Source organism: Delphinus delphis, chromosome 3, assembly GCF_949987515.2.
Source record: "Delphinus delphis chromosome 3, mDelDel1.2, whole genome shotgun sequence".
NCBI lineage: Eukaryota > Metazoa > Chordata > Mammalia > Artiodactyla > Delphinidae > Delphinus > Delphinus delphis.
Genome location: NC_082685.1, coordinates 130,171,018 through 130,184,037, shown reverse-complemented (window position 1 = coordinate 130,184,037; position 13,020 = coordinate 130,171,018). Strand labels below are relative to the sequence as shown.

The 13,020-nt window shown below is 37.7% G+C and overlaps 1 protein-coding gene across 1 annotated transcript in view; it reads left to right on the top strand.

Annotated features, from left to right (window-relative positions):
* The window catches only part of DDX4 (DEAD-box helicase 4), a 66,773-nt gene extending 61,300 nt beyond the window's left edge, over positions 1-5,473 (top strand). The window contains exons 17-20 of the mRNA XM_060007037.1: positions 2,407-2,506; positions 3,663-3,933; positions 4,403-4,513; positions 5,191-5,473. Coding sequence (XP_059863020.1) covers positions 2,407-2,506; positions 3,663-3,933; positions 4,403-4,513; positions 5,191-5,268 — 560 coding nt within the window. The 3' untranslated portion in view covers positions 5,269-5,473. The remainder of the gene's footprint in view (positions 1-2,406; positions 2,507-3,662; positions 3,934-4,402; positions 4,514-5,190) is intronic.
* The last annotated feature ends 7,547 nt before the right edge of the window (positions 5,474-13,020 follow it).

The following is a 13,020-nucleotide window of genomic DNA, read 5'->3' as shown; positions in this document are numbered from 1 at the left end:
CACTTCAGCCACAGGTAAAGAGTAAACACAGAAATACAAAAAATGGCAATCTAACTACCAAAGCTAGAATTCTTTTTAGATTCTTAATTGATTTTAGTTCACAATGGACTAATAGTCAAAAAAGGCTAACAAGATGAATTGTCTATTATTTTTCACGCAACAAAATACGTAACTATAATTCATTAATCCATTTACAAAGATCACCAGGTGGTCTGCTTATAAAACTAAATTTGCATTATTGCTGCCACCAAAGGGGTATAGCTTATTGTCTGAAGGAGAAAAAATACCAAATCAGTAGAGGAAAAAAACTAGAGAAGTGTCAGGGGAGTTAAATTTTTATTACCATTTGAGATTCACACTGGGAACCAAGAAAAGATGAAATCGAGGCTTTAAGCTGCACAGTAGTATTAGGTAACTGACTATCAAATTTATCAGTTTTGGCATTGGGCATCTTGTTGGATTGAAAGGTAATTTTTGATAAAACATAAAATCATTACTCTCTGATAAATAAAATGACTATGTCTCAAGGATATAACTCATTTATTACTGTAAGAATCAGTTGCTCTATTGATTTCCTACCTGGTTGTCTAATAGATATCTGTGATTTATTGATAATTAAATATCACCCCTAAACCTTCCTTTCTTACAGTCCTCCTATCTCACTTAGTGTTTGTTCCATTCTTCCAGTTGCTCAGACACAAAATCTGAGGCATCCTTGAGTTCTTTCTCCAGTGTGCACATCTGATCTGTTAGCAAAATCCTCTTTTTTCTATCTAGCATCAAAGTATATCAGAACCGGGCTTCCCTGGTGGAGCAGTGGTTGAGAGTCTGCCTGCCGATGCAGGGGACGCGGATTCATGCCCCGGTCTGGGAAGATCCCACATGCCGCAGAGCGGCTGGGCCCGTGAGTCATGACCGCTGAGCCTGCGTGTCCGGAGCCTGTGCTTCGCAACGGAAGAGGCCACAACAGTGAGAGGCCCGCGTACCGCCAAAAAAAAATAATAATAAAATAAAAATAAAAAGTATATCAGAACCCATCAGCTGCTCAGTTAAAACAAAGATCAGATCTTTCCACTTCTCTTCTCCAAACCCAGTGGCTTCCCTTCTCAAAGTAAAGATCTTTCAATGGTTTTCAAGGCCCTTCATGATATGGCCTCCATTACCCCTCTGTCTTCAAATCCTACTGCTCTCCCTTGCTCACCCTATTCCAGGCACCCTTTGCTCGTTACTATTCCCCACACATAGCAGACATGGTTCTGCCTCATTGCCTTTGTTCTTGATGTTCCCTCTGCCTAGAACATAAAAACCACATGGGGACCTCTTTTCTGTTTGTTTTTTTTTTCTTTGAGCACACCAAGAACACCCATACCTTAGATCGATCCTTTATATTTGTTCTTACCCTCTGGCTTGTAATACTGTTTCCTCGGGTATCTGAATGGTTCACTTATTTTAGTAATATCTCTACTCAGATGTCATCTAATTAGAGAGGGTACATCCGTCCACTTGGGCCCTTTATTCTGCTGATTTTTTTTCCTTTTTAGACTTAATGCATAATATTTGTTATTTGCCTCCCCACAGTGAGTGCAGGGGCTTTGTTTTATTGCTGTGTTTTCAACACCTAGAATAGTTACTGGCATCTACTAGGCACTAAATATTTGTTGAATAAGTGAAGCCAGCTCATAGGAAGATGGGGGAGTGGGATTATGAAATGTAATACCTTCTTACTTTAAGGCTATAAATATCTTTCCTCTCTAACATTTTATAGAAAAGTTCCTTGTGTGGAAATGTCTCTGGCTCATGCTTGAATTTCAGCCAATTAAGTACTTATAAAATAACAAGTAAATATTTTTTAATGCGTTAAGGCCCTGGGATAATTTTCTGTATATATAAGATACTTTGGGGATTAAGGGGTTTGAATTAAGAGATAATGTTGGAACATGGAATATTGTAGAGTTTGTCAGCCCTGGGTTGGATGCCATTATTATGAATACCTCTGGTAGTCAAGGTAGAATAAAAGATTCTATGATCTTGGGAAGTAAAGAACAAAAGCATTTATTTATAGAGAGGGAAACAAAGGGCCTGAGACAAAATTGTGGAACTGTTAAGAGTTGGCAGGTAGATATCATTTATCTTTCCCTAAGTCTCTACTTCTTGGTTGGCTTAGGAAGTCAAAGGGCAAGCTGATTTTTTTTTTTTTTTAGTCCTAAAGTAGGAAAAAGTCCTTGTCTCTCCATCTTTGACATTCATCCATTCAGGAAATATTTGAGTTACTATTACCTATTAGGCCTCAGTCTAGGTGCTAGGAATACAGTGGTGGATGAGACAGTTTCCTACTCACCCTACCCTTTTCTTTTCTTTTCCTAATTTTGTAGTTTGAATGTTAATCATTGTTTCATTGTCTTGTAGGAGATGAAAGAACTATGGTCTTTGTTGAAACGAAGAAAAAAGCAGATTTTATTGCCACTTTTCTTTGTCAAGAAAAAATATCAACAACAAGTATTCATGGGTGAGTAGATTGATATGATTTCCTAGTAAGGAGGTAACTTCTGTTTGTCATTTGTTAAGAAATGTCAGTATATTTAACTCGTATAAAATCCTAGAATTAAGATCTCAAGATCTAAACTGTTATTCTTCATCTTCATTTTAAGTTTTTATAAGAACCAAGTGGCGGGGATGGGCGAGTTAAAGGTGTGTCTTAGACTTCTTATTATGAGAATTGGTAACTTCTCAAGACATCTATTTAAAAGGCTCTTTGATAGTTAGAGCTAGGTGTTTCTTCAGCTGAATCTAATCTTTCTGATTAATCAGTGAATATATAGAATTCAGAGATTATGCTCTTTAAAAAGCAGCAATTTTTTTTTAACTGCTCAATCGACAGTACTGTATTATTCTCCATCTGAAAAAAAAACCACTAAGAATTAAATAAGAAAAGTTTCAAGACAAACGTTAAAAGGCACTCAACTATGTGGAATTGGCCTCGCCTCTGCAGGTTGTTTGGGTACATCCTTGATATGACAAAACTTGTCACACTCTTCCACGTTCTTAAATGTTGGTAAAGGGGCTAGACTAGAAAATGACATTCATAGTTGCCAAAATCTTTCTCATACATCAGGGCATGCCAACGACCCCACTTCTTCTCAGGTAAGAGCACCACCTCCACCTTGGTCCTCTTTCGGGGGCTGGACTCCACCTCTCTCTCCGCCATGTTGAGCCCCGCTCGGAACCACTGCGGCTCCCAGCGCTGCGGTGGCGGAACCTCTCGGGCCCCCGGCCCCCACCCACACTCAAAAAGCAGCAATTTTTGAGGTGGCATTCTGATCAAGTAGTATATTTTTTGTCAAGACTAGAAAGAGATTATTAATAGGTAAGATTTGATGTTTGTCATATTTGAGTTTGTATTTTGGCTCTGTGTATTAGCTGTCACCTTACCTCATCTGCAAATGGGGTTAATTGTCCTAACCTCAAAGTATTATTATGAGAATCAAACTAAATTATGACTTGAAAGGAATTAGTATAATACTTGGTATGTAAGAAGTAGACATTAATGTTAAATGTTGCTGTTTTTTACTGTTATTAAAAAGAAATTTGTGTCGAACTTCAATGTTTCTTTTAAATAATTTTCTTAAGTGCTGTCCTAATACATACTTTTATCTTCTTTCAAGTGATCGAGAACAGAGAGAGAGAGAACAAGCCCTTGGAGATTTCCGCTGTGGAAAGTGCCTAGCTCTTGTTGCTACTTCAGTAGCTGCCCGAGGGCTGGATATTGAAAATGTTCAGCATGTTATCAATTTTGATCTCCCTTCTACCATTGATGAATATGTTCATCGAATTGGGCGTACTGGTCGTTGTGGAAATACTGGCAGAGCTATTTCCTTTTTTGATCCTGAATCTGATGGCCATTTAGCACAGCCTCTAGTGAAAGTACTGTCAGATGTAAGTTTTTAATTTTTTTTTTTAATTTTATTTATTTATTTATTTATTTATTTATGGCTGTGTTGGGCCTGTGTTTCTGTGCGAGGGCTTTCTCTAGTTGCGGCAAGTGGGGACCACTCTTCAGCGCGGTGCACGGGCCTCTCACTATCATGGCCTCTCTTGTTGCGGAGCACAGGCTCCAGACGTGCAGGCTCAGTAATTGTGGCTCACGGACCTAGTTGCTCCGTGGCATGCGGGATCTTCCCAGACCAGGGCTCGAACCCTTGTCCCCTGCATTGGCAGGCAGATTCTCAACCACTGCGCCACAAGGGAAGCCCCAGTTTTTAATTTTTAAAACTGAATGGATAGTGTTCTTACCTTGTCATTGAAAGCGGACATTTTATATATATGTATTTTAAGGAAAAGTAAACTGTGCCAATCTTTGAGACTTTATGCATGTTGTATATGAAGTTAATTTTTTCTTTTAAAGGCTCAACAGGATGTTCCTGCATGGTTGGAAGAAATTGCCTTTAGTATATATGTTACTGGCTTCAGTGGTAGTACAAGAGGAAATATGTTTGTATCAATTGATACTAGAAAGGTAAGTTGAAGGGAAAAATTTAGAACTTGGCTTTTAGTTATTCTTTGTAAATGTTGTGCTATTGTGAAGTAACTATAACATTCAGTAATTTACCTATTCCATTATTTTCATACCTGGAAGAATAATAGTTCTCTAAAAGTTTTATATACATATTATATAGTTTTGGTCTTAAAGGTGAGTTTGAGATTTATGCTCAGATACCTTCCTTTCCCAATTCTGCTGGCATTTTAAATTCTAATTTGGGATCTTCTGAGATTTTTGTAGGAATTCTTTATTTTTTGAATTCTGACCACATTATTAAGTAAGAAAATAATAGAGATATGTGGTTGCATATCTCTTCTGTTGTCAGTTTATAGGCAACATCATTTTTATACAGAAACAATGAGCATACTAATCATTAAATATTTATGCTTATTCATTGAAGTGAAGAGCTTTGTTTTTCCACTTGCCAAAACTACTGGCTTAAAGTTTTCTTGAAATCCTCTGTGCATTTAGACTTTCCAGGTTTATACGTACCGTTTTTCAAATGGATTGGAGTCAGTTGGAATGAAATTTTTTATATATTTGGGGAAGACATGGTGGAAAGCTTGAGTCTCAGTCTAGGCAGTGTAACTTTAAAGCTACATTAAAATTAAATGTTTGTTTCTTTTTTTTTTTTCTTTTTAAAGAATTACCAGGGCAAGAGCTCTTTGAACACAGCACGGTTTTCTTCTTCACAAGCTCCTAATCCAGTAGATGATGAGTCATGGGATTAAAGCTAAAACAACCTTCAAGTTTGTGGTACAGTTTTGACGCGGAGATGAAAATAGTTTTGATTTTTGATTTTTTTAATAGAAGTATGAAACCTGACACTCTTGTTTCTCCTGTCTTCTGTTCTTACTCCCACCCTTAAAAAGACATCCTTGCTGACTAGTTATGTGAAATGCTAAAAGTTACAACGTTGCAGTTACTGATACAAATGGTGTTAACTGGAAAGATTAAAGCATTCTAAATGTCTTGCTTATTTTTATTGTATTCTTCAGGGGTTTTAGACATATTTTATGTCTAAATGCCATGTCTTAGTATAGTGTTTATTGATCCTATAACAAACAGGACAAACGATACACTTTTGGTTAAAAATTATTGGGTCCTATTTTTACTTAAAAGGAGCCTTTAAACAGTAGTGAGTCACTGAAATATAATGACATGATTTTCATGACAAATAGACAAGCTTTTAAAAGTAATTTTGATTTTATATCATCAGATATGTGATGAACATAGTTAAATGTTTGCAATGTGAGCTCTGTACTCAATGATACAACTGTTTGTAGTTATACTATATAGACATTCCTTGAAAATAAAGGATGAAACTCTTTTCCCCCTAAGTTTTCCAACAGCACTTTTAATTTTTCTTGTTACAGGTCATAGTTCTCAACTCCTGTCTTTTGAAATTTTATTGAGTCTTGTGAAACCAATGAAGTGAACAAAAAGTCATATAAGTTGAATATAATATACATTAATACACAGATGTAATAATGAATGTCATTCTTTGAACTCAAACTATATCAATAAAAAACATTGCTGTTCACTGTTACAATTTTTTGATATTTTAATATTGAGGGAAAGTACTCTGTTTTTTTCATTTACCGTTATATATCTTAAACTTACTATGTCTAGAATGTAAGAAATTCTTAATAAATCATTAAATGAGTAAGCCAAAACATTAGGACATAAAACAAGTGAGATGTAAATATTTAGGGGGACAAAAATAATCAGTTTCAAATGTATGTTTTTATCGCTTAAAATATCCAAAGCAACATTTCCCCAACATATATGTCTTGTTATAGGAATTTGGTTAATAAATGAGGCATCACATATGAAAAGAGGAATGGAATATTCAACAGATTCTGTTGGGATAACTAGTTAGATGCCTATAACTAGTTATATGCCCATGCCATATTAAAAATAAGCCCTATGTGAATTACATAAAAAATTACAACTACAGAAAAATACAGTTAAATATTAAACCTTTGAATTGGTAATGAGAGTTGACATTAAGCTCAAAGGACAGAAATCATGATGGAAACAACAAACAGATTTGATCACAAAAGAATTAATTGCTTATGTAAAAAGGTTAAACAGTAGACAAGGAAAAGTATTACTGTGACTACAGTGGATTATCAGTGTATAGTTATTTATATGTGGATATTTAGGAATTCTATTAGATCAATGCGCAAAGAACAGACAACTCAAAAAGGGAGGTTCAATTTTAAAAAACATGGGACAGGAATTCCCTTGTGGTCCAGTGGTTAGGACTCTGTGCTTTCACTGCCAGGGGCCTGGATTTGATCCCTGGTCAGGGGAGCTAAGATCCCACAAGCTGGAAGAAAGAAAAAAAAGGGGAAATATTTAACTTGTACTGTTAATCTCACTTCTGGGAAAGGCTAATTTCCAGTTTGTTTTGTTTACAAAGAGCATTATAAGTCATTTCTTTTTTTTTTTTTTTTTCATTTCCTCAAAGAGCTTCTTGGTCATAGCCTGATTGCCTTAAAACTTTTTTGAATTTGCTTGATTTGTCAGATTTACCATAATAGCATTACTGAAACAAATGTAAAAAGAGAAAGAAAATCATACATGATCCTACCATCATTATAAACCAACTGTAAATGTCCCAGTGTTCAATTACTTTCCTCATTTCTAGGTATAGATTTGAATAATTTCTTTTAAAAGTATCAGAGTAATGGATACACATATGACTAGAAAAAAAATCAAAGTAATGGATACACATATGACTAGAAAATAAAATTCTATAGAAAGATTAATAATAGAAAGCAATATTCTGCTGCCTCTCCCTTTCTTTTTTTTTTTTTTTTTTTTTGCGGTACACGGGCCTGTCACTGTTGTGGCCTCTCCCGTTGCGGAGCACAGGCTCCGGACGCGCAGGCTCAGCGGCCATGGCTCACGGGCCCAGCCGCTCCACGGCATGTGGGATCTTCCCGGACCAGGGCACGAACCCATGTCCTCTGCATCGGCAGGCGGACTTTCAACCACTGCGCCACCAGGGAAGCCTGCCTCTGCCTTTCTAAATTGCTCTTCCACATCCCACAAATACCTTTAATCATTTACAATGGTTGCCATCACATCTTTTGTTTTTGTCTCACCAAGTTTAGACTTCTATTGACTTTGTGTGTGATAGATAAAGATCACTCACCTCACTCTTACTTCCTTGGTAACTTTATTACGTTTTTCAAGTTTTATTGAGATATAATTGTTATACATCACTATATAAGCTGAAGGTGCATAATGAGCATAATGGTTTGGCTTATACTGTATTGTGAAATGATTACTGCAGTAATCATCTTATATAGTATATAAAATAAGAAAGCAAAAGAAGAAAAAAAATCGTAACTTTAATATAGTTAGAAGTACACTTTGTGAGATGATTGATAAAGGCACCCTTTTCCTTCCCTCTATTTCTGTTTTTATATTACAGCATCTGTAAACTATACATTTACATTTCCAAAGTTAATATTTGCATTCTATTCTATAACAAAAAGTCTCCCTTGTTATATCTACAGGTTGATTCTAAAATTGGAAATCAATAGACAAGGTTTACATTATACAAGTATTGTTCTCTGAATGGGCCAGTTAACATAGTCTGATTATCTTTACTATTTTTACAATTTTGTCACCTCTGTGTTTCAAGGGAGAATTATTATAATTATTATAAATGCCAGGGTCAAGTGAAAATTGATCAAAACCATTTCACATACCAGTTTGCTTTAACCTTGGGCCATACTCTTAGAGCAATTTATTTACCCTGTAGTTTGATTGTCTTTCTTTTTTCTTGTTGGGAGAAGAAACATGCCCTTTTCATCATATTATTACCTTTCTGGGTTCAAAGTTAGTATTGTCTGGAAGCTATATCCTCAAATATGTTGGTGGTGTTAACTTTTATGAATGGACATTTTAATTTTGGCGAGTACTTGGTGTGCTTTGCAGATCCCTGGGAGTGTGTTGTATTTCTTTGATAATTTTTCCTAAGCTTTCTCTGTTCTTTCTTTATGGAACTTCTATTAATTTTGCTAGAACTGCAAAATTAATCTCTAAATGTCCTATCGTTCATGTTTTTTCATCTTTTTGCTTATGTTCTGGTAGAATACTTACCATCTTTAAACGCGTTTAAAACATTTTTAGCAATTTTATTTCCAATCTTACTTTGTTTTTCTAAATGTTGCTTAATAATGAATGTTCTGCTTTACTAATACTTGTTTAATCCTTGTAATTTAACCTGAGAAATCTTTTTTTTTTTGCATCAAGCATTTGTTTTCCTGCTGCTTGGCATCGGAAATCTTAAGCCTTTATCAACTTCTAAGTATATTGAATGCTGGCTTTAGTCAAATTCAGTAATCTCTTCATTTTTGTGCATTTCCCCCCAACCCCTAGAGTCTAGTGCCCTCTCCTCTCTCTCTAACTCTGTTCATCAAGGCCTCCTCTCAAGAGAAGGGATAAGTTGAGATGTGAATAATAAAGCTTAGATTTCCTTCTATTGAATTCTTTGCATTTTAAGAAGTCAAAGGTTCTGGCCTCAAGTGGGAAGCTCAAAATGTGGAATAGCTGTACCAGTGAAGGGATAAAGATGAAGAATGGTCCTGATTTCGTACTGGGTACATGACTTACTGCATCTGTCTGTTAGGGTCTTGGGGTAGAATAGTCCTCGTTTTCTGATTTAACTTTTCAGCATTGATAACATTTCATCATAGGGCAGCAGCATAAGTTTACCCTCCCACATTTCCCCTAGCTTTACACTTTGAGCTGTTTTTATAATCTCTTTATTGGTCCCCTAATTCGGGAGAAGACAGCTCTTCATGTTGTTTGGTTTGTGTGCTCTTTATAGATTTTTAAATATGTTTAAAATGGCACTATTAAAATTTCAGCCACACAACAGCGTGCATGATGCTGTGGTCGACAGGGGTTGTCTGTGTTCAATGTCGGCTTTAGATTTCCCCGCTGTATCCCACGCAGAACAGGAAACCTAGTACCTCCTTTGTAAAAGTCCAGAATGGACTCGTATTATGTCCCAGGGTGCTGGTGGTGAGATAAGGCGCTCGTTTTACGATCCGGCCAGCAGAGAGCCAAGCCTCGGCGGCCAGACGGCTGTGTGCGGCCGTGGCCACCTCGAAGCAGCCAGTGCTGGAAAGCAGCTTCGTCAGCATCCCGCCTCCGGCTTGTGGAGGCGGCCCCCGGGGGCGGCCCTGACCTGGTGGTCCTTCCTCTCCCGGACCTGGCAGCGTTCTCTCCGTTCTCTCCGCGGCCTCGGCTGGGGAATGCCAACTAGTACTGGGGGCGTGGGGCGGCAGGGGCCTTCCCCCCGGGGCGGAGCCGGAGGTTGGCCTCAAGGGATCTGAGGGACTGCGATGAGCAGCTGTTAGGAAGGCGTCCCTGCCGCCGGGAGCTCCGGCTGACCAAGTCCAGGTGAGTGTGGGGCGTGCGCGCGTGGTGGGCTGGCACCGCGGGGCTTTCCTCCGGCCTTCCCTTTAGAATCGCAGCTCCTAAATCACTTTGGACCGCGTAGGTTATCGACCCAAGTTTTACTTCAAATCTCGGGGGATTTATCAACCTATGTAAAACCCATTCGTAGACCCAGCGAAAGGCCCCAGAACCGAAGATTAAATGACTCCTGCTTTAGAGACAGTTGGTGGTGCCCCGAGGAATTCCTCGTGAAGAGAGAATGGGGGTGGGTGGGTGTGGGTTGGAGTGGGGGAAACAGCAGGGTTAGTGTGCTGAAACACTGCGGAGGCTGGAAATTGTGGTGAGCAAATGATTTGTCTTAGAGCTTGGGGTCTGGCGATTCAGGTTAATCCTTTAAGCGACTCATTACTTGTTTTACTGTAATTTAGGAGACTGCCAAATTATCAGCGTAGGGCCTTGAAATCTTTTCTATGGGGGATTTTGCATGTGAGAATTCCTTGAAAGATTTTTTTCTGCTGTCAGTATTTTCTGGATTTGGAGTCTCATGTGTTTGTAGAATTCTTTTTCAGCATTCAGGAACAAAACCCAACTTTTTCTCCCCTTCTTTGTATATGAACTTGTTAATTCTCCTAAAGTCTTGGCTATATCTATTTAACCTGATTTTCTCCTTAGTTTTGGGAGGGGGTTACCATGTGGGGGGTAAATTCTCAACAGAGGTAAGAGCAGTTTAAAATACTCAAAAACTTGTATGTGTAGGATGAGAAGCTCCTGTGTGACAAGGTAGGTATGATGCTTTATTATAAAGAACTAGTTGGAGTAACCTTAACACTGGCTTTAATGTTGACTTGGTGTTGCCTAGCACTATCAGTGATCTGCTTTATGCCTCAGTTTGCTTTTATGTAAAAGAAAGACAGTAACTGGATTTTTCTTCATTTGGTGTTCACCCAATGAAGATGCACACAGTCAGTGCATGCAGTTACAATAAAATACTTTTAAAGAGGCAGCTTTGTGTAAGAATGCAGGGTATCATAGCCAAATGCTGGTGCACTTGTATTTTTATGTTCATATTCTAATATTGAATTAGCTGATATATCTTTTTAAAAAATTTTTTTTAAAAATTTATTTTTTGACTGCGTTGGGTCTTCGTTGCAGCATGTGGGCTACTCTTTGTTGCAGTGTGCGGGCTTCTCATTGCGGTGGCTTCTCGTTGCAGAGCACGGGCTCTAGGTGCATGGGCTTCAGTAGTTGTGGTGCACGGGCTCAGTAGTTGTGGCTCACGTCAGTAGTTGTGGCGCATGGGCTTACTTGCTCTGCCACATGTGGGGTCTTCCCAGACCAGGGATCGAACCCATGTCCCCTGCATTGGCAGGCAGATTCTTAACCACTGCGCCACCAGGGAAGTCCCTAGCTGATATATCAACGTTCAATAAATAGTTGATTCTCGAGAAATATGTCAAAGATCACATATGCAACTATAGTGCTTGAATTGCTTATAAATATCACAGGGGCATGAGTGACGCTTGTTAATTGACTATTTCTGCATCTTACTATATATCTCATCTATCGATTGTTTCATCAGTCATAGGATGCTCCACCACCGGAGCATCTACAGATACTAATCAACTAATGCATTTGTACCAGTTAAATGCAGTGCAGGTTCTGACAATTTTAACATGTTTGTTCTTCAGCTGAATTATCTTACTATATTACTAGTCATGGGGGATGGTGGAAAGTTTGGATTCAGTCATTTATTTCAATTCTGTAGACAGAATTACTGCTGCTATAGTGCAACAAAGTTAAAACCAGCATTTGAAGTACAGAATGTTTTGGTGCCAAAATAAGTACAGTTTATCATAATATGGATATTATGAATGAAATATGTAGAGAGAATGATGCTAATCACATATTTAAAATAAGTAGTAACAGTCTTCTTGTAGTTTTCTCTGTATATAATTGGGTAGGAAAGTGAACCCTACTCAAGTCAGAAGACTCAGATTGACCTAAGTTTGAACCCGAGCTCAACATCTTACTATTTGTGTGCTTTGGGACAGGTTAACTTTTTAATCTGTTTATTTGAAATAAGATTTTCATATTATAAAATGCACAGATATTTAGTGTATGGCTTAAATTTTTACCTACATATACTTAAAACCATTGTGTGAATCAAGGTGGGTAACATTTCTATCACCTTCTTGTCCCTTTGCACTCAACTCCCTTGCCCAGAGGTAACCTCTATACTGATTTTTATAACCATAAATTATATTTGTTCCTGAATTCTATATAAATGGAATCATAGAGTACGCTCTCTTTTGTGTTTGGTTTTGTTTAGGATAGTATTTGTGAGATTCATCCATGTTGTGTGTATCAGTAGGTCTCTTTTATTGTGTGGTGTTCTGTCATGTGAATATACTATAAATTGTTTTTCCAATTTCTTGTTGATGAGCATTTGAGTTGTTCCCAGTTTTTAACTACTATAAATAAAGCTTCTGTGAGTATTCTACTACAAGTCTTTTGGTGAACACAGCCCTCAGTTCTCTTAGGCATGTACCTAGGAGTGGAATTGCTGGATCATGGGGTAGGTATGTGTTTAACTTTATTAGAAACAGACAAAGAGTTTTCCAAAATGGTTGAATCATTTATTATAGCTACCAGCATTGTAAGAGTGTTCCATTTGCTTCACATCCTCACCATTTTTTGGTATTGCTGGCTTTTAAAATTCTAACCATTTACTGTGGTTTTATGTTTACCTGATGATTAGTGATGTCGAGCACCTTTTCATGTGTCGGTCATTTATTTCATTCTTTCTTCACCTGTTTACATGTCTACCTGGTCACAGTCTTGGCAACAGTACACCTGGGAGTGGTAAAAGGGGTGGAGAAAAGGTGGAATCAAGGGGTGGGGTGCTATCTTGCTGCTTGGTGGTGACACCAAGAATTGTGAAATGGTTTATCTTTTTTTGAGTCACTGATTATATCTACTAGAATGACACTAGCTGCTTTTACAACTCCCAAAACTTCAGTGACTTAACAAGATAGAAGGAGGTTTTTGCTCACCTA